This window comes from Idiotropiscis lumnitzeri, chromosome 5, assembly GCF_059441095.1.
Source record: "Idiotropiscis lumnitzeri isolate Australia: NSW breed Sydney's pygmy pipehorse chromosome 5, RoL_Ilum_1.0, whole genome shotgun sequence".
Classification (NCBI taxonomy): domain Eukaryota; kingdom Metazoa; phylum Chordata; class Actinopteri; order Syngnathiformes; family Syngnathidae; genus Idiotropiscis; species Idiotropiscis lumnitzeri.
This window is the reverse complement of record NC_142395.1, coordinates 26,241,495-26,269,447: the sequence shown is the minus strand read 5'-3', so window position 1 is coordinate 26,269,447 and position 27,953 is coordinate 26,241,495. Positions and strand designations below refer to the sequence as shown.

General features: G+C 40.1%; 2 protein-coding genes across 4 annotated transcripts in view; one reads left to right on the top strand and one right to left on the bottom strand.

The window, feature by feature from the left end:
* Positions 1-2,922, bottom strand: part of tcf12 (transcription factor 12) — a 77,849-nt gene extending 74,927 nt beyond the window's left edge. For both annotated transcript variants that reach the window (XM_088295602.1, XM_088295603.1), the window contains exons 1-3: positions 2,747-2,922; positions 634-722; positions 367-439 (exon numbers count right to left, since the gene is read on the bottom strand). In XM_088295602.1, the coding sequence (XP_088151728.1) occupies positions 367-439; positions 634-705 (145 nt within the window). In that variant the 5' untranslated portion in view covers positions 706-722; positions 2,747-2,922. The remainder of the gene's footprint in view (positions 1-366; positions 440-633; positions 723-2,746) is intronic.
* A 6,838-nt stretch (positions 2,923-9,760) lies between these two features.
* Positions 9,761-27,707, top strand: LOC148337484 (zinc finger protein 280C-like). 2 transcript variants are annotated; one of them, XM_088295929.1, is made up of 27 exons: positions 9,761-9,954; positions 11,598-11,725; positions 12,175-12,437; positions 12,526-12,622; positions 13,142-13,366; positions 13,435-13,500; positions 13,891-13,997; positions 14,082-14,269; positions 15,505-15,662; positions 15,752-15,852; positions 15,923-16,069; positions 16,207-16,341; positions 16,415-16,641; positions 17,020-17,160; positions 17,258-17,326; positions 17,626-17,741; positions 17,826-17,847; positions 18,107-18,272; positions 22,559-22,768; positions 23,226-23,353; positions 24,279-24,381; positions 24,488-24,717; positions 25,024-25,240; positions 25,321-25,428; positions 25,578-25,835; positions 26,889-27,014; positions 27,324-27,707. In XM_088295929.1, exons 2-27 carry the CDS (start codon positions 11,605-11,607, stop codon positions 27,426-27,428), a joined length of 3,834 nt encoding a protein of 1,277 aa, XP_088152055.1. In that variant the 5' UTR covers positions 9,761-9,954; positions 11,598-11,604; the 3' UTR covers positions 27,429-27,707. The 2 variants fall into 2 exon arrangements, with proteins under 2 accessions (XP_088152055.1, XP_088152054.1); XM_088295928.1 differs by having other exon boundaries at positions 9,762-9,954; positions 17,823-17,847.
* The last annotated feature ends 246 nt before the right edge of the window (positions 27,708-27,953 follow it).

Here is a 27,953-nt window from a genome sequence, read left to right as displayed (position 1 = left end):
CACAAAGTCAAGTCATTTCTAACTCAAGGGAGTGGGAGCATCTACATAGCCCTTAAATAATATCAAATAACATTTGCATACATCTACGGCACACAACAACATTTTTCATCTCAATCACTCACTTCTCTCGCTTAGACTGTACCCGCCCTCTTTTTTTTTCTGATAAGCAAACAAGCTGGTTTATGCGAGTAAAATTGGATTCAATTCAAACCCAGGGTTGATGCACGCATTTCAAAATGAAATTCAAGCAATTCCAAGATCAATTTCAAGCTTTTCCACCGCTCTACAGCAGCTATAAAATTACAGACAGCGGGCTGTATATTTTAGACATACTGCACAACACTTCCTATCTGTAGTGAGTCCTACCTGATGTACTAAACTGGCTGCTTCCAAGTGTCGTCGGTCTGTTCTTCCCTCCGTTGACGGGTGGAGAGAACATCTGTGAAAATGAATGTGGACTAAATGAAACAGAAATCAACACATACCCCAGACTTAAACATGCTGCTGGTTAGGAGCACGGCTAAGAATCAGGGATCCCGATTGTCAATGTGCGTTGATGAATGAGCAATGCATCAAGCGCTAACACCTCTGGGAGACACCCACACGGGAAAAAGACTGGTAAGTGTCTCCTACCGCGCTGAAATCCAGGAGGTCGCTCAACTCCTTGTCTGTTCCGAGAGCGGCAATCCGCTGCTGGGGATTCATCCTGGCGATCTTGAGACCTGGTGGGAACACAGACAAACACGTTCCTGTCAGATCACGTCATTGTTGGGACGTTTTGTTAATGTTCACTTTCCGTGCATATTTAGAACACAACTGACCCTGTCGTAAATTAAATCGGGCATCAGCCGCAACATGCTTCTTTTTTGGGACAATACAATACATTTTTATTTCTATAGCACTTTCACAACAGATGCCGTGGTAACAAAGCACTTTACAAAACATTTAACATAAAATAACAATAATGTCACATTATTCAATATGTGTATAATCAAATTTAGTTTGTATACCACCGGCGTGCTGCTATAAAAGGGAGGTTTACATCGTCGTAAGTCATTTTGTGAAATGCTTACGGACTTTTGAACGCTGTTGCGCACGCTAACACGGGTTAGCCATAAAACTCAATTACCCACAATGCTTCTGTTTTACATCAAGGATGACCTGGATTACCACTAATGGCCATGTGCGTTGCAGACGGGCAGCAGAAGACGAAAGCATTTCATAGCACCAAATAATTAAATATATACATGAACAACACACCATCTTTTAAAATTAATTGTCGACGATTTGGATAGTTGCTGTTGCGATTCGTCCACTAATCTTGGCAGCCCTAGTGTGGGGTCATGAGCGAGCCGCTACGGTTAACATGGCATTGTAAATTGATTCTTTTATTTTGTTAAATCAATGTATTGTGGTACAAACGGCACTTTTACTTCCTTTTTAGGCATGAAATGATCCAAACCTTTCCTCCTGGCTAACCACTGTCATACCAACACATTTCTACACTGAGTGGTGCGTGCATGCGTAGTAACATTAGTCCATGTGGAAATGTTCCCTGCAAAGCTTCAAGGCAGAGATTTTAATTCAACATTTTTTTTTAATCAAATTGAGTCGTTGTGATTAATTGTCGCAGCCCTAAAATATACACGCTGTTGATAGTATTTTGCGTTGGAAATATATAATGTAAACTTTTTTTCTGTGTTACAGAAAATCATGAATTGGTGAGATTTTGTTAGAAAAAACAGGATAGGATCGAAAAATAAATCAGCAAAAAGGTTACTCTGCATGTTCAGCAATATGCAGAATCCACTGTGCATTGTTTTGACTGTTTTAGAGATTTCCCCATGACCCTTCAAAGATCAACAGGTGCATGTTTCTGCGATAATGTGAGCAAATGTGGTGGGAACACACACTTCTCCCTCTTAACGCCGTTACCATAACAAAATACACCGATATATGGCATATGCAGTTTTGATTTAACACACTGGTGATTTTAAAATCCGTTCTGAGTAGACATGGGTCAAATCTGATACGGAGCCACTTCAGTGTAAACAAAACTTTGCAGAACCGGTTCAAAAGATTCGCACGTTTGTATATTTTAGGTCACTTTAGGAAAACTAGTCAAATGTCTGGGTGGAGGAATGCCATTTAGGGTATTTCAATAGCTGCGTTGTGGTGCACAATGAGGCGCATCCTCACCGCGGGGGTAAAATTGAATGTGCAAGAATACTGGTGTGTAATGAGTAATGCACAGATATTTTATTCACATTCAAATGCATTCTCCATGTTAATTAAAGGCAAGACATGCAGCAGCAGCAGCATCAGCATCGCGTCCATCGGTCATCAGACACTGCACGTTGTTTCAAAGACACAAGGCTTATAAGTTTAACACACATTTTAGTCGTGAATTTAAGGTATTTAGAAAGAATGGCCAGAAGGTTACAAGTGACATTGCTAAGTTGCTATCGCTAGCCGCAATTACAGTACGACTTCACAAGGATTTGGAACGAGCTAGCAGACTGTCAGGGCGCTTTTTTTGGTACATTAAGTGGACAGAAAAACGCTTCCTTCCAGCAAGTGTCACGTGTATTCACCATTTTTTCGAATGTACATAAAGAGAAATGGAGGAGCGACAATGTGAAATCTCGGCAGCAGACCACAAAACGCAATTACAGTCCTCAACTCTCAACTTCTTTCACAGGTCCGAGCCCATTTCGCCCGAGTCCCCCCCCCCCTGATATCTTACCTTTTTTCCAATTGAAATCCAGACTAGGGTGATCTGGTGGAGACTCGCTTTCTCGCGGTACGCCTCGACACGCGTAAAATGTGTCTTTAAACGGCAATAGCAGTGGGAAATATGCTCTATTTGTACCACTTAGAGTTTCCCTTAGGCAGACATTTTTTGCTGTGCGAGTGCCTCAGCACCGAGATGACATCGGGCTAGTGTATCCCTCCGCCGCGCACAGTGACACTGTGTGCTCCCTCTCAGCGTGAGATGCTGCTCCTAGAAGCCGGCGAGGACGCGCCTCATCTCGGTTTAATCGCCTCCGAAGTTTCGCTCGATTGTGGGTCCGTCAGTCATTTGTGGACGACCTCTGTGTCGTCAAATCCCGCGGAGAGCTGAGAAGTAACGCAGTACAAATACTTTGCTACTTTACTTGACTATTATTCTAACGACATTTTACTCTCGACTCCATCCACGAATGACGACGCACTACACAAAAAAGACACGAAAATTTAGAATAATCAATGCACAAAATACAGAAACATAAACTTGCTCTGTAAATAAATTAAACTGCTGCAAATACTATTTAAAAGGTAAAAATGTTTTTCCCCTCTTGTATACTCAATGACCAATATAAATGTCAGCTATAACACAATAAATAAACGTTTTAAATCCGCTTTTTTTTTCTCTAAGGTTATGCCTGTCCTTGTTGTTAAACATTTAGTTTTATTTTTGCCTCATATCTTATGAGTAACCACCAAGAAGAAAAGAACTGAACCATACAACTCAGAAGTGATGACGTCATCAATATAATTGATGTGACGATGGGTATGTTTTTAGCGGTATTGGAGTGTCACTCAAACCAATTTAACCCTGTCATTTGTGTTATCAGAAAAATGTTAACATTTAAGTTGTGTTTATTGTTTAGATTGCTAAGCTTGTTCTTGGCCCGCAGCTAACACACCAAGCAGCCGCACTAGCAAAAATTGATTTGCAACACAATTACTTTAATTATCTTAAGACGTAAAATTAAATAAGGATTCAAATACAATTTTAATTTATTTTATTGTAAAAGAGTTATTCCATCATATTATTGTAATAAATGTATTCGGGTGAATGAGTACTGTAACAGTAAAACGGACAGAAAACTGGTACGTAAAATTTCTTATGAGAACGTCGACTAGTTGATGGTTGATCTGGATGAATCGAATCACAAATTATATGATGTTTTAATCCCTGATTTGTTTTCTTGAAAACGTGAAAAAGAGGCCGGGTCTTCAAAAGAAAGAAAGAAAGAAAGACAGAAAGAAAGAAAGAAAGAAAGAAAGAAAGAAAGAAAACATTCAAATGCCATTCCAGCACACAATCCGATAAAGGAGGTGCAACTATATGTGAAAGGTGAACAAAGATGAACGCAAGTTGGGCTTTTTGCAAAAGTTTTCAACATAACGCTCGACAATGATGGCTTCGATGCTTCGAGAAGATGAAAATGTACGATTTTTTTTTTTTTTTTTTGGATCCGAAGTCATTATTGCGGGACGTTGCAGGGGACGAACTGTTTTGGGGACTACTTTTTCCTCCGCGCTGGCGAGAAACCAGACCGGAGGACTGCAGTGAAGTCAGTTTCATGTTTGCTTTGGCTGAAGGCGTCTCATTGGTGCTGATCAGTGCTATTCAGGGGTGGCAAAAATACACCCCATCCGTAGAAGTACTGACATTTGTGTAAAAAGCACGCTGGGAAAAGTAGGAGAACTTTGGTGCCTTTGTTCTGTGACCACACTGGTAACTCAAGACGCTCTGTGGTCAAACTATCTTTATTCATGGAATGAATAGAAATTGCATTACGTGTTCCACCATTCACCGAACACCCTAAAAAGTTTATTTTTTTAAAATAAGCATTTTATAATATTGTACTTATTGTACTACTTGTAAAAATACTATTGAACAGAATGTAAAGCATCAATGGAAGTCATTCTTTACAGAGGATAAAGAATACATGCATGTGAGCATTGCTATCTCCAGCGTTCGGTCAAATATACCTTGTTCAAATGGTTCTAACACTGTGACACTGATGCTATTTGCTAGCCCATGAGTGGCGTTTTACATCGCATTAAGATTAACAGACTTGTCTAAAGGAAAACTATTGCGATGTTTTAAAAACACAAGATGCGCTATAAACAACCAATTGTTAATTAGTTGAATATTGTGAGTTTGTTCAGTCGGAATTCATGTGCGCTTTATTATGAGAACACAGTTGTCCTTGAGTGACCCAAGCCAATGTAACTCGGAAACAGTGCAGAAAGGGTGGGTGAGTGATGGATGATCTCACCGGGACTGCAGAATTTGAATTTGGCTTTCACAAAGAATTTAACAGCACTTTTATTCCGCTAGCCATTTTATTGCCCCATTTTATGCTGTCCTTATCCTCAAAAAATGAATCAAATGTTTCCATGAAGTCAGCATTTAATTAAGTGTTGTGTACAAAGAAGTTGTGTTGCAGCTGACTTACCTCTTCAATACATACTTAAAAAAAAAAACACTTTAAATAAGTATTGCTTGATAACCTCTCACTTAACGTTCATGAGCAAAATCCGTAAAAAGTCATGTTTCCACAAGGTGGTGCAAATTTCCCATACAAATGGCAAAAATTTAGATTTCAAGAAGCCAATAGAAAAATAAAAAAAAAAAGGAAAATTTAAGGACCATATTTGCCAACCCACCGCCTCACATTTCGCACCTACCATAAACAGCCACTGGCGCCTCCTTTCCATTGCTTGTCAGGCATCTACAAAGCTGAGTAGTTTTACTTTATTTTAGTTTCATTTATTCAATTACACTCTAAAAAATCAAAAGTAACCCAAGTTGGGTGAAATAGCTTGGGTTGAAGATTTGAATTGATGGGCATGTTGAGTCAAGATTTGGATTTATAAAAACTATCCATACCGATGAGTTTAAGCTACCAATAAATTAGTTACTAGGTTATCAGTTTAGCTGTGGTTAAATTTTGTTACTACCAACATTTCCTAAGAATAAGCGACTTTACGATCAAGGGTTACAACAGCAAGTCACTCGCATGGTATGTGAGGTGCAGTCTTTACACTGTCGGCAAAAAATATAGGAACTGACCCGCAACTTGGGTCAATTTCACTCTACTTTGTTTTGAATAAAAGGTCTTTTTTGTTCAGATGGACTTGTGTATATTCTAAAAATGGGTTGGTCAAAAATAACCCAACTTGGGTCAATAAGGGAAAAAAACATTTTGGGTTATTCATTTAACCCCAAAATTGTGTCATTTAGTACAAAGAAATTTCAACTTTATTTTTTAACCCCCCCAGTATTGGACTGTTTTGTCAGTTTTTCAAATCACCCAACTTCCTGGGTTAAATTGTTAACCGCAAAATTTGGGTCTTTCCCAACGCAACTGTAGGTAAAGCGTACACTTTTTTGCCTTTTCTTCAGCCTGCTCAAATCCAATCTTCAACCCAATTTAATGGGTCAAAATAATAAATCCTACCTCGGGTAAAAGTATGGTAACCAAATCTGCTCAAAATCCACAGTTACCCAACAAATCGAGATTTTATGAGGACAATTCAAGCCTGAAACGAATGAATTCATTTTTGGCATTACTTCTTATGGGAAAATTGTTTTGACGTGACAACATCTTGGAAGTCAGCCAGAAAATATTCTTTTAGACTTCGGAGGTTCCGCTGTCAAAAGGGAATCTTTGCAAGGTGTACGGACTGGAGATAATTCCGGTTTGTAAGCAATCCACCTTGCTTATCTGGTTGCGAGAAAATGAGTGTGCTCCGATAGTTTGCGGGAATCAAATGTGGCGAACGACATACAACGCGTAAAACAAAACCATGACCTCTTAAGCAACCACTATAATTGTCCCTCCGGTTCTAAACAGATGTTTTACTGCCTGAGTTCCATTATACTTGGAGGAAAGGAGTAAACTTGTAACATCTTTGGCACGATTCAAAGCTTCACACACAGGAAGCACACATTGGCCTGCAGCCAGAAATAACACTTAATAACACTTTAAGACTGTTTTGTGTGGACTAATGCGTGTTGTCGTGAATGCAAATTTAGCTTTACGCCTAATCTACATTCTTTGATTGTTGTTTGCGTGCAACCTCTGGGTTGCACCGATTAACGAACTCCACTTCATTTGTGACACACTGCTTGAGTTGGCAGCTTCTAGGAGCTTGATTGCAAATGAGAACATAAGACAGTTGAAGGGGGATCAGACCTGGGGCCCTTCGATCCGTGGGATGCTTTCTCTGGGTGTTTATTTTTAGTTCTTTTGCATCTATGAATGAAACAGCCCAATACCACCTGGAACAATAAAAAGGGAAAAAGTACATTCAGTTCTGTACACTCTGTCCTGTCCAATCACAATACCAACCAAATGTGCTTATAAAACTAACACGTTGGTACCTTGACTTCCGAGTTATCTTTGTTCCACGAATGCCCTCGTAACGCAAAGTGTAATTAAGATGCACAGTCGTACATTTGCTTGTTGTGCCTTTAAACGGCTGAGTGTAAAGCAGTGGGTTGCGTGTTACAAAATTACAAACTCAGTACGAAGCAGTGTTCATGCTTTTAGTTTTGAAACCTGTGTGTGATTTTGCGATCGATATTTTTAGAAACTGTGCTACAAGAATTGTTGCAAGAGTTTCAGCATTCTGAAAAATTGTAAACACATTTAAACGTCTAATGCAAAAATATTGTACAGTGTACCAATCCAGTGTGTCATTAGCAGGGGTGGGCAAACTTTTTGATTGGCGGGCCACAATGGGTTCTAAAATTTGACAGAGGGGCCGGACCAGGAGCAGATGGATGGGGTGTTTTGGTCACCTCACCTCATCGGAGAAAAAAAAAATACATTTAATTTTAAATGGAAATGAACAAAAGCATTACAACAATATATATGTCTTTGAAAAACCACAGCTTTTAGAAATAAAACATTAACAAGGTTTATTCATTTAATTTTTTTCAAGTTCAGCGGGCCGGATTAAAATGTTTAACGGGCCGTATGTGGCCCCCGGGCCGCAGTTTGCCCACGTCTGGTCTAGAGTGAACAAATCTCATGTTTTTTCTTCCAAACTAACAAACTTCACGAATCATATCACAATATACAGAATTAATAATGCCCAAAGCTACACATTATGAAATGAAACTACACACACAATAGTCTCAAAGCGCTTTGCAATAACAATAATAATACAATAATAATATTTTTAATAATATCTACGAAATAAGGATTAGGTTCAGCAACAGGAGGATTTTTTATTTTTTATTTTTATGAAATGTCACAGCTATAAATGAACCCATGGTGAAGTGAGTATTGCGCAAGCTTTTATAGGTGAAACTTGAAACCAAAAACAAAACCCTGATGTGCTACATAAAAGCAAAGAAATTTGTTACAATAGCGCAAAAAAAAAAAATACATCAAGGACCAAGCATAAAACTTAAACATGCAACTTAAATTTAGATTTTACATTAAACACAACTTATTGAAATTTGAGATCATTTGATTGAGAATTGGCTATGTTGTTAGACGATTAAATTGGGTCAACATTTTTGGGGTCACCCTGTATTTATTTCTATTAGGCAAAGACAACTGGCAACAGTTATCAATAATATAGAATTAATATTTTCCTCGTTTTTTTTAGGTGGGTTTTTGTGACAATTAAAGCAAGTGTTGTGAAATGCTGGAACATGGCTGTGAAGACCCTGCTGCCGAGAAGAGTATTAATAATTCCAGAGTGCCACCTGTTGGACAAACTCAAATCGCTCAGCTACAACCAAATGTTTAATATATTAACCCTGGAGTGCAGGCTACCTTATCTTATCTTTTATGCAACATGTCTAGTTATTGAATTGTGCCGTTTTATCATTTGGCATGAATGAGTGTGCTCCAAGCAGACAAATATCGATTATATCGATGCAGACAGATAACAATTTTATACAGGCAAGTTCAGGGCAACAATTTTTGGATTTGATTGAAGACAGTGCACTGGTTGACATTTTGATATTTTGGCTTGGTGCTGTGTGGCGATGCATTGTTCGCATTCTGGGAAGCATCTTTTTGAGTGGCCAAAACCAAAAAATAGGAGCTCGTAAAGGGACCAACTTCGTTCTTGCAAAGAGAGGGAATTTCAAGTCAGTGTCGACGAGTGTTTTTTTTGCCACGAACACTTCGAAGATGTCTACTTTCTCAACGGTTTTGCTTATGATAAAGGGTTCGCAATAAGGTAGGTGTGATTACGATCCATTTTGAAAAATGTGTGTTGTGTGCTTTGTGACTTCGTTTGAGATTTCACTTTCTGAGTCAATTTCTGACTGACCTAATACACTTTTTATATGTTGAGCTCTGCCATAAATCCATTTGAATGACGTCACACTTCTGGGTTTGTAACTCAGCAAAATCTCACTTCGGGAAAACTATTATTTTGTCCTATATACCAAATACTTTTTTTTTTATTTTCATTCATGCTTTATTATTTGAATTATGTGTAATTACTTTACTCGTGACACAAAATAATTTGATTTGCCATTTTCTGAACTTACTTCACACTAGGTCTTTAAAATGTTATTAAAGTTTGTTTATACTGATACAAGCACAACGACCAATTCCAAAATATTGTTTGCCATTTCTTCACACGAGTAGGACAACTTTGGCACACTAGTTGCTTGTGAGGCAAAACTATAGTATACTAGTGGGCATTTGGTGCTACTAGTAGGGCCCAAGGGGCTACTAGTGTGTCACACATGCCTACGTGGACCTAGTGTTTATAGTGCAGCGCAGTAATTCATTGACAAGGTTTAATTACGTACTAGTAGACCAAAAGCGGCACTAGTAGTGAAACAAAACGTTACTACAGTCATTCTAAAATGCCAAAGTTGTCCTACTCGGGAGGACAAAATGTGTAGTGGTCCAAAAAAGGATAATAATGACAGCGTCTTATTATTTACGTTTCGAGGTCTTCTTTTTGAGTTCCGGGGGTGCTAGTACAGCTGATGTTCCCGAGTCACTTGTGGTGGAACTCGCCATGATTGGTTCAGATCCACGACGAGTATTTCCGCCGCGCTTGGCTCACACAGAGCACCATTTCCACCGCTGGTGTTGGGGGGGAGGAAACCGCAGTATCTGCAACCCTACGTCCACATTCAACTACCACTGCGACGCTGGTGATTAAGACTTTGAATTGGCTTGTAGAGAGGTAAGCAAAAGGCTTCCAGAAAACACCATACATGCAATGCAGTTTATCCCAACCTCCATATTTCAGACAATGACAACAAGCTAATGCTAGCTGCAGGGTCTTCTACGACGTGCAGCAAGTGATATACTAAGCAACCCGGGATGAATTGTTGAATTAATACAACCAAGTCGCTGAAGTGTTATGAATAATCTACTCACCCTTGTAGCAAATGTGGTTGGCCAAAAAGGGGCTTTGCACAAAACAAAACACTAACGCGCTAGCAAGTTAGCATTACTTGCTGCAGTACAACTGGACGCTAACACTTTTTTAATGCTGGCCATTGCACATCTATGAAATCTTTGTTATATTTGTGAGTCTATTTTTGATAAATGTGTACATTGAAAGTAGATTTTCAATTAAGTAAAGCCCAGGCCGCATGTTGTCTTCAAATCCAAAATGTGTGTTTACACTATCAAGGTTTGTCATTTGTTTTATTTGTAGAAATGTCCCACGTGTAATGCTGACATATGTTTACAAGCAATTGCTGGTTAGTTTTATTGATTTTTTTTTTTATTTTTTTTTTAACAATTTTCTTGCACTGTGATTAGAAATGCGATCAGGATTCGCGCAGGGTTTTCCACTTACGTCGTCAATACCGCCGCCATCTTGGATGGAAGCATTGTGCCAGTATATGGGGAACGCTAATTTTTTTGGGTGTGACAAAAGTCGAAATATTTCCCCAAACTGTTTTTTGGTCTTATAGATTGTCCTCTGTAACACATAATGTTCTTTATGTGTGGTCAACAATGGCACACAATTATAATAAGCATAATATATTCAGGCTAGGTGGAGAGGTGCTTGGCCTTTTCTGCAATTCCCACAATGCATTGTCGACGGACATATTGAAAGGCTAGCCCAACTAACATCACGTTATTTGCCATTTGTCATGCGTTATATGTCATTGATGTAATAATCTGGGGCAGATGTTTCTTTAGACTCCCGAAAATCATTACAAACTAGGGTTTTGACGCCCACCCAAAAGAAAAGCCATCGATTAACGGGAGCTAAGCTGTTGCTGTGGTTGCGAGCCGCAAACATCGCTGTCAGTTTTCAGTTTGAAGAGAGCTTCACATCAACACAGATGTGCTGTTGTTCCCACTGTTCTTATTAATAGTTATAGTACAAGACGACACAACGCCCTGGACTCCTCCCTGCATGTTTTTCGCAGGTTTATAATTTACTGTAATCAGGCTGAACAATTTATTGTTTTCGGACCGAAATCGCGATCTCAAACAACACAATTTCAAGATTGTCAAAGCTGCATTTTTTTAAAGGGCTCTTGTGCCCCACGCTCATTAAGCAGATCATGCTAATCAATGCCACAGCAGCACAGACTTTATTTGTAACTACGAGAGCTGGGCACTTGACCCTTTTTTTCGACGGACAGCACCTTGACTTTTTAAAACCACAGTAAAGAATCAAACTGAGTAATCTGCCCCTGTCTCATCACAAATCTTTCAGTTTTTGCAGTGACGTGATACTTCGCAACCAACACCCAACAGATGAGATCTGTACATCCATCAGTGATGTATTTTTAATATATGAAAAGTGCAAAACAAAAAAAACGTTGGAATTGATTTAAATGTCGTTTGTTTGTATCGTAGATTCAAAATGTCTGAACTCTTAATGGAATGTGAGGAAGAAGAGCTGGAGCCGTGGCAGAAAGCACCTCCAGAGGTGTCGATTGATGATGACTATGATGATGACGAGCCCATTTTTGTCGGAGTAGTGTGTAAGTACTATGTACACTTTTCACGAATTATGAGAATTATTGTTTGGGTTTATATTTTCATTTCGGTGATACTGTATGTGGTGCAAGTAGTGATGGAAAAAGGAAGCTTCAAATTTGCTTCATGAACCAGTTGTATTTTTGCATCCTGTCGATGGCACTGTTGGTTTAAATAAAGGTTTTAAAAAATGTCAAGTCAGTGTGTGTGCTTTCAGCCCAATGCTGAACAGAGTGCGCCATCTACTGGAGTCCCAAAATACTACAACTGGTTCATGAAGCAGATTTGAAGCGTCATTTACCCATCACTAGGTGCAAGCCATCTATTCGCCATTAATTGGTCATGAAGAGATTTCTTAATTGATATCTCAATGTATTCTCCTAAGCGATTATTTTAATCATTGCCGCAAATATCTGACGTCCATTCCTGATATCTTTTTAAATGTGTTTTTCAGCAAAAAAACAAAAACAGGTTCCGCCACCTCCCCCAAAGGACAATGTGGAGAAGCAAGTGGTCAATGCTGCTCCTGTTCTGGCTTTAGCTTCTGCTCCTGCTTCTGTTCCCTCTTCTGCTCCCGCTTCTGCTCCTGCTACTGTTCCTGCGCCTGTTCCTGTACCGGCCATAATGTTACCTTTGAAAATAGCTGGAAATGCCATCAGTACTTCTACAGCCGGTTTCACGGCACTGACTCCTCAGCCTGTTATTGTCAACGATCAGGTATTGCAATTCAAACCATTTAATTTTTTTTTTCGTCCATGTGAATTGCGTAAATAATATTCCATGTATTGATCTGTTTTAATCCAAGGGCTTCATCGTAACGCCACAGTTACCGAGCAACAACAACCTCCTTGCCACACTTGGGAATCAGTATCCTCCTGGGACCAAATTTACCCTTGTACCAGGTAGAGTTGAGTTGCATGTAATCTTTGAAAAAAAAACGCCCCGCTCAGCTGTTATCTGTCGTCTAGCTTCTTTCTCATACCTACACATAATTACATTTTTGGCCGGAAAAATAAATCTGCTTCAGGCTTTCAGTAAGTGGCGCATGTACGATTTTTTTTTTAAAGTTGTCTGTATAGCTAGCTAGCTAACTGCTTATCACAATTTTGCTGGATAACGGATGCGATCAAGTTTTTTTTTTGTTGTTTTTTTTTTAATAGTGGGAGGTGACTCGTCATCACTCATGTCTCTCTAAAATCAGGAAAACTGAAATGGTGAAAAGCAGTATCTTCTCCAAAATTGGATTAATACATTATTTTTAATTGTTGCACATGATCAACAATTTTATTCAAAAATGTATTATGTACAAAGCAATAGACCTCTGAATGGACTTTTTGTAAAAGAGAAAAAAAATTAGTTGACGTGAATTTTTTTTTGCTGTTTTTGAATGAGCTTTTAAGCGTTTTGTTTGTGTATTTCAGCCGGTCAGTCGCAGCAGCTTCTCCAGCGGGTCACCCCTGTAACAAATGCGATACCTGGTGTTGTCCATCGGCCTCTTGTGCAGCAGATCCGAAACAATGTTGTGACGTTGGCCAACGTGCAAAACCCCACAGTGTACACAGCCAAACCCCGCCTGCTCCAAGTCGCCCCGGCCGCCTCTCTGCAGACCATTGCCTTGCCTTGTCAGCCTAACAGCCTAAACAGAGGTGCGCTCTTGAAAGGCATCAGGCTTCTATCCGAATATATTTCGTCTTATTTTTTGTTTGCTCCTCAGAGACAGTGAAGCGGGTGTTGGCACCTCAGCCAACAGACACTACTGTGAAAAGGTTGAAAGTAGATGGTAGGTTTTTACTGTTTACAACATTTGTTGCCAAGTTTTGTTCAACCTCCGGCTATATGATGGATTTTTTTTTTTTGCCAATTGTTTGTCAAGGCCCTATGCAGTATACTTTATGTTATAAAATGCCATACATCAGACTGTACATACGACGCAGTAAATGAAAATGTTTTAACGTCTTGGCTTTGAATATATTAAGATATAATATATAAATGAATCGACAATTCCACAACAATACCAACATTTCCTCTGCTCTTTCCTGTTGTCAAGAAGTAATTCTGTTTTTGGCCTGTGTGGAAATTTAATCAAACTTTTGCATAATCCTGACAAGTGACAAAAATGTAAAGTGGACACGCTTATTCTAGTTATTGCTATGCTTTGGTGTACCTTCAGGCCAAGCAGACGAGACCAAACCAGTGGAAAATGGGGACATCAAGAAACAATGCCCAAACTGTAAAGAAGAATTCCTTGAGCAGGAGACGTTGAATCATCATACGACTGTAAGTTGATGTCGTTAGTCATCGTTTCACCTCAATATTTTATTGATGCCTTGTGGAATTTAACGTATAAATCTCTTGTTTTAGAGTTGCCAGGCTAAAATGGAAGGTAGCGCTCTGCCAGCCAATAACTTTGTGCATAAACGCATCATGCTGGTCTCGGAATTCTACTACGGGAGATTTGAAGGTGATCCGCTCAAGTCATCTGCGCAGAAGAGCAGCAGCAACACTTTCAAGTGTCAAAGTTGCTTCAAAGTGCTCAAGAGCAACATCAGGTATGTTCTTTTTGTGCGCGGAAATTTAAGGCATGCGTTGTTTGTTGGTGGGTACGCAAAATGTGTCCACATTTCACTCTGTGGCTCTTTTTATTTAATGAACTGCGGACCAGCTTGAAAGCATGCGGCAGTGTAGAGTAAATTAAGCAGCAAGAATAAAGGGTCCTTTTCTTTTCTAGAGCATTATCCGATTCCTTACATTCTAGAACTAACAGGCTATCCCAATGTTGCCAAGGGGCCACTGTAAAAAAATATTGTTGCCAATAAAGACGCACTGAACATCTTAGATGGATGACTTTAGAAGACTGTTTACCCTCGTGGGTCGACAGATGAAAAATGAGCGCGAGTTTAGGCGGTGTATGAACCATCCCTTTGATTAACTGTGGTGGAAATGTTTAAAAAAAAAAAAGACTCTGTAAGCGGCTTTTAATGGGGACGCACATCTGTACCTCAATTGCCCTCTCACTGTCGCGGTCAAAGGTCACGCACATAAGAGATTCTATTAGGGGAGCTGAGGTAGCAGAAAGCACAGAGTGAATTTTCTCATCCTATCGAAAAAGAAATGGAGATACATTGGTGCCTTGGAAATTCAAGTTTAATTTGTCTCAACTAGTGATAGAGCAATATGGTTTTTTTTTTAGGGCGGGATAGTTCAATGAAAACATACATCTCTTGAAAGTTTATTACGGCAAATCGTTTTCTCTTTGCTGTGAGTTGTAGAAGACTGACATTTGTCAAAATTTCGGCAAAGTCTGTTGCCTCCTGTAGTGCGTGTGACTTGAGATGAAAAAGCAAATAGGCAGCTTACTGCTGATTGTGGCCGCGCAAGGAACCCATCTGTCGGCAGACCAATCTGCTTCTGCACGCAGGGCCACCAGCACAGCAGAGAGAGAGAAAAGAGTGTTGCGGCGAGCCAAAATAAACCAGCGTTTAATTTCAGCCTTGAAAGTAAAAAAAAAAAAATGATGCCGTTAATCGGCATAAATGCCAAATATCGGCCCCAATAATCGGCCTGACCGATAATCGGTCTATCACTAGTCTTAACTAAAAACACTACGCAAAGCTAATATCCGCTATCATGATTTCTGGATTTAAAAAAAAATATCCAAGCCCCTTCTCTGAACATTGAAAATAGTCTGCTTACAGCTTTAAACACGTAAAAAGACGCAACTTCTTGCAGGGTCAAGCACCTCCATCATTCATGAGCGTTTAGGTGACTGGTGTGTCTGTTCCAGGTTCATGAACCACATGAAGCACCACCTGGAGCTGGAGAAGCAGAGCAACGAGTCGTGGGAGAGCCACATTACTTGCCAGCATTGCTACCGCCAGTACACAACTCCATTCGAGCTCCAGTGCCACATCGAGAGCGCTCACAGTCCGATCGAATCTTCCAGTAAGTCACATCAAGGCTTTATCCGCTCCTGTTCCAGTTTTGTGCATCACCTTGAGTGTCTGTTTGTACTTTTATTTCCTTCTTTTTAGCGAATTGCAAGATATGTGAGCTCGCATTCGAGTCTGAGCAAGTGCTGCTGGAGCACATGAAAGACAACCACAAGCCCGGGGAGATGCCATACGTCTGTCAGGTCTGATGCCTTGAAAACCATGTTGCAAATCATGCGAGAGATGAACTCATGGCTGTCCTCCTCCGCGCAGGTGTGCAATTATAGATCGTCCTTTTTCTCGGACGTGGAGTCACATTTCCGAAGTCTCCACGTAAACACAAAAGACCTGCTGTGCCCTTTTTGTCTCAAGATTCTGAGAAATAGTCAGAGTTATATGCATCACTTCATGAAACATCAGGTAAGATGCTGCTTTCCAATGATCCTTTGCACTATGTATGGATGAATGTTGGCATTTCAGTCCGTTGTGTTGAATTCAAATTCATTCCTACTACGATTTGGATGAAAGTTGATCAAGACTGATTTCATGGTTTTCAGAAAAAAGACATCCATCGCTGTGGAAAATGTCGACTGAATTTCCTCACCTCCAAAGACAGAATAGACCACCGGACTCAAGTCCACAAGACCTTTAGAAAACCTTCAGTTCTGGAGGGCCTGCCCGCGGGGACAAAGGTGTGACTCATCTCATAGCCATCCATCCTTGATACTGTCTCCATCTCATTCATATTCTGTTTTACTTCCACAGGTGACTATTCGAGCCTCCCTCAGCGGCAAGACAGTTGCCATGTCGAGTTCAGTGGATCGATCTGCTTTAATTTTAACTCCTGAAACGCAAAGCAACAGTGCGAAAAGCAAACCTGGCGGTTTGGGCAAAACCAAACGAAACCCCTCCGAAGCAGTCAAGGCCAAGACAATTCACAAGAGTAAAGGGAATCCTGCTAACGATTGCACACTGTCACTCAAAAGCATGAGGTTTGTTACCTGAAATCTTTTCAATCTCAAACACCTGCACTCTAATGATGGGAAAATGAAGCTTCAAATTTGCTTCATGAACCAGTTGTTGTATTTTGCAGTCCCGTAGATGGCACTGTTGCTTTAAATAAAGGCTTTAAAAAATGGCAAGACTGTGTGCTTTCAGCACAATGTTGAACAGAAAGTGCCATCTACTGGAGTCCAAAAATACTACAACTGGTTCAGGAAGCTTCATTTACCCATCACTACCGCACACAACTGGAAACATTGTTATTCAGGATTGACTAATATGGAGCGCACAAATATTCATAAGAGGCCATAGAATAGATCAGGCTGCTCTGTATTTTTTTTGACTGCGTACTCCTTTCTAAATTTCAGTGTGAATGGAGGTTGCTACACTTGCATTGAGTGCAACAACAAAATCGATGACTTCTCATCCCATTTCTTGTTATCCTCCGTTTGTGGCGCGTGCAATTATCGGACAAGTTGCAAAGTTGCCATTGGAAATCACATGATAAGGTCTTTTTTTTTTTTTTTTTCTAAAATCAGTATTTTAGGCAGTTGGTTTCTGTGTTGTTATTAAGTGTTGTTGTTGGTTTTTTTGCCCTTTGTTCAGATTTCATAGCACAGTCAACAAGAGCAGATTTTCCAAAATTGATCAGAGGAAGCAGTCGTCTTCAATAAAGTAGGTTTGCAAATTTGAGTTGACATAGTTGATTGATTGATTTGATTGCTCTTATTTACTTACGTCAGTGGGTGTTTACGATCAACTGGATTCTAACCCAATATTAGTGGCAATATTCTACATTCACATCTTTCTATTCCGCTTTGTTCTACGGCTGATTATTAAAGAATATAAACGCTAGAAACAACTTTATATCTTGCTATATTGTCCCCAAAAATATGGCAATATGGGAAACTTTGCTGTGGCAGTTGATGAATTATTGTTGTTTCATGTCTGATAAATGGTTGTTTTTCCCGTAGATTAACGTTGGTGTGTCTCAACTGTGACCTCCTGGTGGACGCTTCAGGCGGCGACGTGATGAGCAAACATCTAAATGACAGACCGAATCACAATTGCAAAGTCATTGAGGAGAAAGGTATGAGGTTTTAAGCTTGTGACGTCACGCCCTGCGTTGTTTCCCTTGTTTTTAAAAGTCGACTTCTGCTTTTATATCCAGCAGGTGTCAAAGCCGAAACTGGAGTGTGAGTAGAAAAATTACAATTCTGCATTACCGCCACAATCACCAAAACATTACCGAGATAACCCCCCCCCCCCACCCCGCGAATGGGAATTCGCTTTTTGAACCATCTCAATAAACGACTTTAATTTTATTATTAACTCATTCACTACCAGCCGAATAAAAAAAAAAGAAGGGATTTTTGACGTATTTAGCCGTCAATGGGAGTGGATGAGTTGAAATGAGTTCAAAATTGTGAATATTATCTTTTGTTCTGAGTCCAGCCAGGACTACAGTGACGCTGTCCGAACGAAAAGGAAGGAGCTACTCCCCAAACTGAAGGAGGCTCAAGAAAGGGGCCAAATTGCCTACCTGAGACACGACAAACTGATCATCCTTAATCAAATTGCGCACCTCAACAACACAGAAGCATCGGATAACTCTTCAAAGGTATGCTCCATGTGATGCATTCGCTATGGCGTCATTTTGCGACATATACACAAATCTATCTGACATGAGGAACAAGTTTAATTAGTTATTTGAATCCAACAACATTCTCAGCTATTTCAGAAACTCGCCTAGATTTTGTTTTGGATGACTCAGCGGGTGATTATGATTGTGGTTATGATTTTTTTCAGAAAGGATAGGGACAAGTACGGGGAAGGAGTAGTCATCGACATTTTAGGGCTAGGCGATTAATCGAAATGTAAGCACATATCAAAACCAGGAAAAGATTTTTCCAGGTGGCAATTTTGAAATGCTGCTCCAAGCTCATAAAATGCTTGCAAAAACCGCAACACCTGAGCTGTTAACTACTATTATTTTGAATAATCGATGAATGGTTTCGAGACCTACAATTGTCCAAAACCTCAGAATTTCATCCTTGCCTTTTTTTTTAATCATCTGTAGGCGTTAAATCAGTCATGTCCTCCTTTGTAAAATATAATCTTGTTAAACGTGTTGTACTGTAGATGCCTGGATTTTTTTATTTTTGCAAAATTTAGCCACACTATCGTTGGGCGTAGTGCATGCAGGAGTGTGTGCGCCCACTTGCATGAATGTTGGTCGTCTCGGCACGTGAGGCATCGAAATTCGGCAAACTAGGCTCACAACAGCTCCTGCACACTCAAAACACTCTTTTTGTACTCTAAATTTCCTTATAAGTGCTTGTAATTGGTGACTTACTCAACGTCAGATTATTATTTTGGGGGCTTCCGGTATTGGTTGCTGGTATCGGCAGCCTTCACAAAGATTCAATACCTTGAAGTAAAGCTATTATCAGTCATGCCCACCGCTAAAAATTGCAGCCCTACTCGTCGCATTTGTATTCTCCAAATAATTTACACTAAATGCTGAACGTTTTTTTTCTACACAGCCATTATCAGGTTGGAAGTCAGCACCAACGGAAATGACCTCAGAACCGGTGCAAATTGCCAAGATGGAGCACTTACCTCATGCAAGTGTTGAACAACAGCAATCTTTGCCCGTGTTGCCCCCAGCTCCTGATGATTCTGTCAGAGAAAACGTGCCACGGTCCATCTCCTCAGCTGTAGAAGATTCTCCGAGCGAAAACATGATGCAGTCTGGCTCCTCTCCTCCCAGCGTGTTGGATGGCGTCGAAGATGTTGAGCACATTGCAGACTTGAAAATCATGGAGGACAGTCACCCTGATCAAATCCCTGATTAAGCGGCAAACGGCGGAACAAACAATGCCAATAACAACAAACTCTTTTTATATCGCTAAAACCTTTTGAGCGTTACCCACAGAAGAATGGCAGAATTTGTCATTAATTCGACCATGAATCAGTCAAAACGTCCCAACAAAGGCACGTTGTAGATATGTCTTGATAGTGGATGCCGTTAACCTCTTATCGGTACGTTTTGAAACATCATTGGAGAGCCACGCGATGCGGTTGAACCATTGACTTCCGCCCAGCACACTTTTTTTTTTTTTTTGTGGAGAAATTTTATTTATTATGTTAACATGTGTTAATCACAGTTCTTTAGATGTTATGTACCAAGATGGGCCGTATGTTTTATCTTGATGGCATTTGACCTGAAACGCATTATTGGAGGTGTCTTTACATTGGCCACAAGAGGGCGTGATACTAAACACTGTACTTGGATGCAGAATCATCCATGACGCTACTTAAAGGGGAAGTCTACACAAAAATTTGTTTGCCAGAATATGTTCTATGCAGGCCCACTAAAATGGCATTCTGATTACTATTGCATTTGCGGAATATGAGTTAAGCAGTGACATACACTCGTTTTTAGCCATCTCTTCACTTCTGTTGACTGAAAATGGCGTCACAGTTGCTCAGGGCTCAGGTAACTGCCAATCATGGCTCAGCTTCAGAAATCAGGTGAGCCCTGATTGGTCGTTACCTGAGCAACTGTGATGTCGTTTCCAGTCGACAGATGTGATAAAATGGCCGCCCCGTGAGATGGATAAAAATGATGATATTCCACAAACGCAATATTAATTAGAATGACGTGTTTGGACAAGTGAAAGCACGTGAAACGGTTTATTGCAAAGCATTTTAGGGGGTTGAGTTCCCCTTTAAGATGTCAGCATTGGCACCCTGGTTTTAGGCTCTGTCCATGAACCAAACATTTTAAACAAATGTTGAATTTGGACATTGGTTGTGGTTCTTTTGCACATTCCAAAAATCACATAAAAACATAAATCTTAACTTCAAATATTAAAGATTAAACCTAAATTTGAGCTGGGTATATTTTGCTTGATAAACAATCCTGGTACACCAATGTGCTCATAAACATTGTTTACAATTTTTAGTATTGTTTTCTTCCATCGGTTTATGAAGATGTGGAGTGCCGGTAGTCTCGATCATGTGATCCAGGCGGTTGTTTCCACTTCTGATATGTGATACTGTACATTCATTTCCAGGTTACAGTATTTGTTTAAAAAAATAAATAAACAAGTGGCATTAATAGCTTACTGGTGATCTTCACTGGACTTTTGGAATGCAATTGAAGTATTTACAATACAATACAGCGCCACTTTGGCGACATTACTGGGACAGTTTCACACAGATTTACCAGGAATTATTTTTTCCTTCAAGTGCTGTATGACTCTGACATTTCTGAACCACTTTTGGAAAACTTTGGGACTCAACAAGGGCAACTACGTGAGGCAAAAGTATTATTTGGTGCTACTTATATGGTGCAGATGGTAACTAGTGCATGACACATGCCTATTAGTTGGCCCTTGTAGTAGTAGTAGTAGTCTTACATACACACACATATATATATATATTTTTTTTTTTGTTTGTTTGTTTGTTTGTTTTTTTGGACACAGTTGTTGAATTAAATGTCATTTGGAATTTGGATGTTCCAACGTGTAATTAAATCCACTTACGAGAAGAGTTCCCGGACGTGACGTAATTACCAACGACCTTTCCTATTGGCTGAATACTGGACGCGGTTGCCAGGGAAACAATTAAGCAAACATTTGTCAAAACGTCGTCGAAACGCTTCAAACGACATGAAAGCTTTACTCTGACACGGTAACGGAAAATAAAGACTTCATAATGTTAATCGCGGTTGAAGCTGGTTTTACATGAAACCGATGTATTGCTTTTTGTTTGTTTGTATTTTAGACTTCTCTCGAAGCAAAGGCGTCACGTGCCAAGTCAATTGAATTCAACACGGCGCAAAAAGGCAACAAACATGGTAATACCTCCGTGGAAATGTATAAACGCTACTTGTCTTTTTTGTGTTTGTCTATGCGTGCGCGCGTGTCTTGCGAGACAGCCGTAGGATTTATTACTCGATATCTCACTCATCGTAATGGCACCTATGCCATTTGAGATTTGCTATCCAGCGAAAGGCCCTTGAACTCTTACGCTCTTTTATTCTCATAAAGTTGCGGGATACTAGTGTGAGGCAAAATAGTGCACTATAGTTCTTAGTGCTACTATTACTAGTGACATTACAATATTATACTAGTTAACATCTAGCGCTTCAGTCCACAGTATGTAGACGTCAACATTGCCGCACTAGTAACATTTTTCTCGAAGGTGGCCTGCTGGTGTGCAGAAATGTCTTAGAATAATGACAATAAATGTTACTAGTAAGACATGATCTTCATACTAGTGCCTAAAATTGTTGAATAATACATCACCCACCCCAACCCTATCGCTACTCCGGCCACCCACCACTATCAACATAACTAGGCCCAACTTTCAGGTGTGTGTCATGCACTAGTAACTTCCTGGACAAGACCAGAAGCACGTGTCCACTTGTAGTTTTGCCTCAATTGTCTAATGTAGTTGTGCTACTAGTATGCCAAAGCTGTCCTACGAGTGTCCAAACATGTCATACAGTAGTGAATTCACTTAAAGGCCATAAGTGAAAACTTGTCAGACAATTTTGTAAAACTAGTACAATGATGTCTTTTGTGTAATGTTTTTTCCAATTCTAGAATTAGAATCATATCATACTCGCCCATCATTTGGCTTTTAGTTTGCATTAAATTATACAACAAAGTAATAAACTGTTGCACATGTGTCAAGGCACTTTACAGCCTCCTGGACCCTACAAGTAGAACCAAACCCTTACTACTAGTTTTCCTTGTGTCGCAACATGTAACTAAAAGTGCGCTGAATTTTCTTATGAGTGAGGACAAAGAGCATATTAGTACATGGACCATAAAGTATGCTGGCTAAACGCCTTTCTTTAAGATTGTACGTATTTTTCCCCGTTGTGTGTAGAGTCGTAACCTGAGCCGCAATCGGCAGTATCGGCTGGTGGAGCAACGGCGTGCCCATGAGGAACAGAAACAGCTGGAGGGTCTGCGAGTGGACAGAGAACGGAAAATGGTGGCCGCCATGAAGGAGGAGGACAGTGTGGACAGAAAAAGGTTCATAAGACAGGTGCAGGAGGAACAGAAAGAGAGAGAGATCGAGAACGCCATGGTGAAGGTGTGTTTCGTCGCCGCCGAATCACTCTCTTCATCTATTCCATCTGTCTGTCAAGTGAATTTGGTTCTTTGTACATTAACCACGTTTGACGGTAGTTGCAGAATACCTGCAAAGGACTATGTATTACTAAAATGTGGCAAGACAGCATCAACTGTTTTCCACCATTTCAGTTCCAGTAGCTAATTAGCTATATTGTATGTACGCACCGAAAATCTTTCCTGTGAATAGTCCACAGGTGTGCTTGCTTTAGAGCGCCGCATTGTTGGCCATGAGTATGCGCACATCACCCAAAACGAGGAGGCTATCTGTCTGTCTGTCTGCATATTGTTAGACTGATTATCAATTATACTTCATATATCACTATTGTGTCTAAATTAATTTGTGTGTCTAAATTGCCTCATTTGTGGATGAACGTGAGTAACGTAACTTTGACTGCCACTCCCTCACCTATTTGCAGGCCCATACTGCGAAAATGTTGAGGGAGAAGCAGCTTGTACAAGAGGAAAAGCTGGCTAAAGAGCTGGCCCGTATCAACTTTGACAAGCAAAGAGAAGGCAAGATCAGGCAATATATTCGAGAGAACAGGTACGATGCACACTCATCGTACAATTACTTATTTCTTACAAAAATGCTGGCGGGTGCTGCAATTTTTCATTGTTGCTACTAAGAGGGCCCTCATTGGACCATGCACCTCCTTACCAGAGTTAAGACAAATATCCCATTTTATATTTGGACAAAATACGTGCAACTGTGCTAACTACGTGCTCTTAATTTATTTACTTTTTCATAATTAGTACCTTTTTCAATGCATGTAAAAAAATAAATAAAAATCTCTCCTGACCCAACAACAAAGGGTTTGAAGGAAACAAAATAACCACAGACTGTATTTTTATTTTATAAATTATATATTACTTAGATATGATTTTATTTTCTAACTCCATTTTTTGCTTATACCATTTTGACTCTTATTATATCTTATGAATTACTTATTCATGTTCTTATATTTTTGACACTTTTCTGATAATGAGATTGTTTTCCATATGAGGACGCCTCTTGCTGTTTCAGTTTGATTTGTTTTTCACTTGTGGCATTTTTTTAAGAATATTTCTGACTTGTAGTATTCCTTCTGATATTTTTTTTTTTTTTTTTAAGGTTTTTTTTCCTCATGACATTTTGACTTTATTCCTGTAAACATTGGGGTGTTGTTTTTCCTTTAATATCACAACTTTGTTTTTCCATGTAAAATGTGGACTTATTATTTTAAATTTATGTCATTGTTCTTATAATACTGTAACTTTAGGAATACAAACTCACCTTTATTTAGGCCACCTGTGATTTAATAATGGTCATTATAATAACCAATGTAAAGTAAATGAATGACATTTATTTTCAGAAGGTTAGAGGTGCTCAAATTAAGTTTATATTGAAATTTTCTGAAATTTTTTTCCTCTTCATTGCCTGATGTCTTTGTTGCTCATTTTAAACTGTGTTTCTTCACACAACTTCCCAGCCTCGAGCTTCGAGAATTGGAGTCCAAGTTGAAATTGGCCTACGTGAGCAAGGAGCAAGCGGCGCAGATGGCAGAACATGAGGCTCTCAAGTGTGAGACAATGGTGACCACCTCATACACACTTTTACCTCCTACACGTTGCCTCTTCCCGAAAATAAATCAGGCCGAGGCGATCCCTTGTACTGTCCCTGTCTCCTCTCTGGCGCCAGCGTGAAGAGGCGGAGCTCTACAACAAAATGAAGAACGACTTCGACCAAGCGGCCATGGAAGAGGAGAAGATGGAGCAGAAGAAACAAGAGGAACAGCACCAGTACCAACAAGAGCTCAACCTGCAGCTCATCGAGCGAGAGCACAAGAGACAAGCGGCCTACGATGACTTCCTCAAGGAGAAGCTCATGGTGGATGAGATCGTGCGCAATATTTATGAAGAGGATCAGATGTGAGTCTTGATGGTCACATTTACATTCCATCAGCGCTATTTGCTTACGAAAAATAGGTGCTTGGAAATATATCATAGATCCCCAAGCAGTTGTTAAACGTCATCTCAGTTAAATACACATGATGAAATCTAATGTAAAAATACAATCATTAAAATCCTCAAATTACAAAACAGTCAAAGGAAATATATTTAGCACACTTCATCAACGGCTTACGCTAAAAGCAAAATGGCGGCCTCTTGAGCTTGATAAAAACAAAGCTTTAACAATGATTCAGCAGACTGACAGTTGTTGGTCGTGTGTTGAAGGGAGCGACAGAAGAAGCTGGAGAGGGTTCGCGCCACCCAGAAGCACATCGAGGATTTCCAAACGCAGCGGGCCGAGTGGCAGCGTATGGAGAACGAAAGGATGGCGGAGGAGAACAGACGCCTCAGGGAGTTTGCAAGCAGGCAGCAGAAATCGCAGCAGGACAGGATGGCCAAGATCCGATCACGGGAAGAAGCAATACAGAACCTCAGAGATACGGTGAATGGGAGTTCAAAATATTCCATTTCTTGGAAACGTGTCAATCTAGCACTTGGCAAACTGTATCTGCTTTTATCCAGCTCGCAGAGAAAATGGCCCACGACAGGCAACAGCGGGACGACATGGAGAGAATTCGCCAGGAGCTTTGTCTTGAGGAACAAGAAGAAGCATTTAGGAAGAAAGACATTGTAAGAATATTTCTATGCTTTCCTTTTGCAAAGCGTTTTGCATTCATTCAATGCCGCGATTCTTCACATACCACTAGAGGGCACTGTCCCATTAAAACTGCAAACTTTCAGCAACTCCCCTCACATCAAAATGTGTCCCTGCCTTCCAGGCAGACATGGAGAAGAACATCAGACAGCGGCTGATGTTGCAGAGGACCTGCCAGGAGCAGATGGCCATGAAGGAGATGCGCCGGCAGGCGGAGAAAGACGAAGAGAATGCCTTCCGGAAAATGACCATGGAAAAGTTTGCCGAGGACGACCGCATCGAGCAGATGAACGCTCAAAGGCGGCGCATGAAGATGATGGAGCTCAAACGCGATGCAGAGAAGCAGATTGACGACAGACGACGGCAGCACCAGGCTGACAAGGTACACGCCGTCCTTCTTCTGTCACTAATAAGCGTCACCATCATGAAAGATCTTTGGGAATTGATTGTGCATCTTTACTCATTTAATTCCATCAATTTTTACTGGAGGAAACATCTCAATCTGAGCATTTTTCTGTATTTTGGCTGATTTATAAGCCCTGTGGTATATTGTGTTCTACAGATATAAAAACATGGAGCTATGATGTTAAAAAAAAAAAGGCTAAGACGTATATATACGTCTCTGGTAGGCAGGGAATACAATTTTGAAAATGTATATATATGTTTTATGGATTGAATGAGTTAAGGTCCATTATAAATTACTGGCTAACATCAAGCAACTATTGCACATTTTTACCCCAACTAGTGTGCAGAAAAAGTCATGCAGTAGTGGAAAAACTAGTACGCCTAAGTTATTCTCCTAATGCGCTTACGAGTGGACACAATCTAGTAAAATTTTATACTGTCACAATTAGTACTAGTATCTTGCAGCTGCCAACTAGTGCACAGATTTGTCTTACTAGTTAAGGTGTAGTTGTCCAACAACTGAGGACAAAGAGTGTTGTCTTCTAATGCACAAACCTTAGTCTGCATATCAAGGATAGGAGTAAGACAATTCTGTGCTCTAGTAATACGAGGAGAGTCTCAGTCATGTTTTTTCCCCCACTACTGTATGACATTTCTGCGCAATAGTAGGACAACTTTGGCATATTGGTAGGATAGCCAAATGTTACCAGTGAGGCAAAACTGCACAAATTGACAGCTGCGCACTAAGTAGTAGAATCTTTATGATGTCACTAGTAGCAAACAATTGTCAACTAGTGCACAGTTTTGCATCAGTCGTAACATGTAGCTGTTCTCACTCGTTGGACAAAAGTGAAACTAATTCCTTCTAATGATCGGTCATCTTAAATTAGCCTACGAATATTTAGAACCCAAAACTTTGAATATTAACGTCATGTAATCTAAAGAGCTGTGATTGGCTGGCAACATATTCAGGGTGTACCCCGCCTGCTGCCCGAAGCTAGCTCGAATAAGCTCCTTTTCCCACTTGTAGGATATGAAGGCCAGAGAAGAGGCAATGGAGCAAGAGAGAGAGGCGCTGTGCCGACAGATTATTGAAGAGGAGAGAGTACAGCTTCTCCAACGACACGCAACAAAACTTCTCGGACACATGCCAAAGGTAACGCGCCCGTCTGGCACTGCACGGATGTCCAAAACAATGTATTATGACACATTTGCGTGTTCTGAGAGATCATCAGATGATTTTTTTCAAAAAAAGGTAATAACACGGTAATAACCTAATAGCTGGTTTTAATAAAATTACATTAAAGGTAATTATTTTTTCCCCTTTGATTTTGTGTCGCCATATGCAAACTTTTTGCTAATACTGCCAAATAATAAGAAAGCTGGTTAGGAAACACTGTATTATTATACACATATTTGTTATTTGGAAACAAGTTGTGTACATGATGTCAATTGGTCTCTTCAGGGTTTACTTCGCGAAGATGACCTGAAGCACTTTGATGAAGACTTCAGGAAAAACTTCCAGGCACGTCAAGCGGAGAACTCTGAAAACCATGGTGGAGATGCGTGATTCATTCATTCAGTTTTTTCTTTTTTTATTTGCCATGACAAGGTCAAAATATTACAAACAACTACACAATGATGAACATATTGTTTAATTAACAGCTTTCGGTGTCAAAAGTGAGTGTTTTTGTTTAAAGGCAGTTTTTTTTTTATATACAACTCTTGTATTACATCTCAGTAGCGTGTAAGTATAACCAATGCTGTGGTTTGTTCGTGTATATTTCAAAGATGAATATTTTTCTAGCCGCAAAGCAACAGTTGTACTGTGAGTAAAATCAGAACAAAATTGATCGTCTACCTTGACTGATGTCCCCCTGTTCATATGCGAGGTGACAATCGCAAAGGTTGGCAAATTTTGATCAAGGAAACGCCAGGGGGGGGGGGCCACCTGACGACCCCGGTGAAATCGGCGCAAATGATTTTAATACCTAGTCCTGAACCTGATATGCGGTCCGGCTCCGGCGCAAGCTCGGCTCAGTGAGGATGATGACCCTGACGTGCATTTACAGAACTATAAGAATTGGCGCAAGAC

Bases quoted from the DNA above. Each gene is read 5' to 3' on its own strand.
- LOC148337484 (XM_088295928.1), top strand. From the start codon at position 11,605: ATGTCTGAACTCTTAATGGAATGTGAGGAAGAAGAGCTGGAGCCGTGG. The intron at 13,367-13,434 runs GTGCGCTCTTGA...TTTGCTCCTCAG, and splicing joins GCCTAACAGCCTAAACAGAG to AGACAGTGAAGCGGGTGTTG. The intron at 17,327-17,625 runs GTAGGTTTGCAA...TTTTTCCCGTAG, and splicing joins AAGCAGTCGTCTTCAATAAA to ATTAACGTTGGTGTGTCTCA.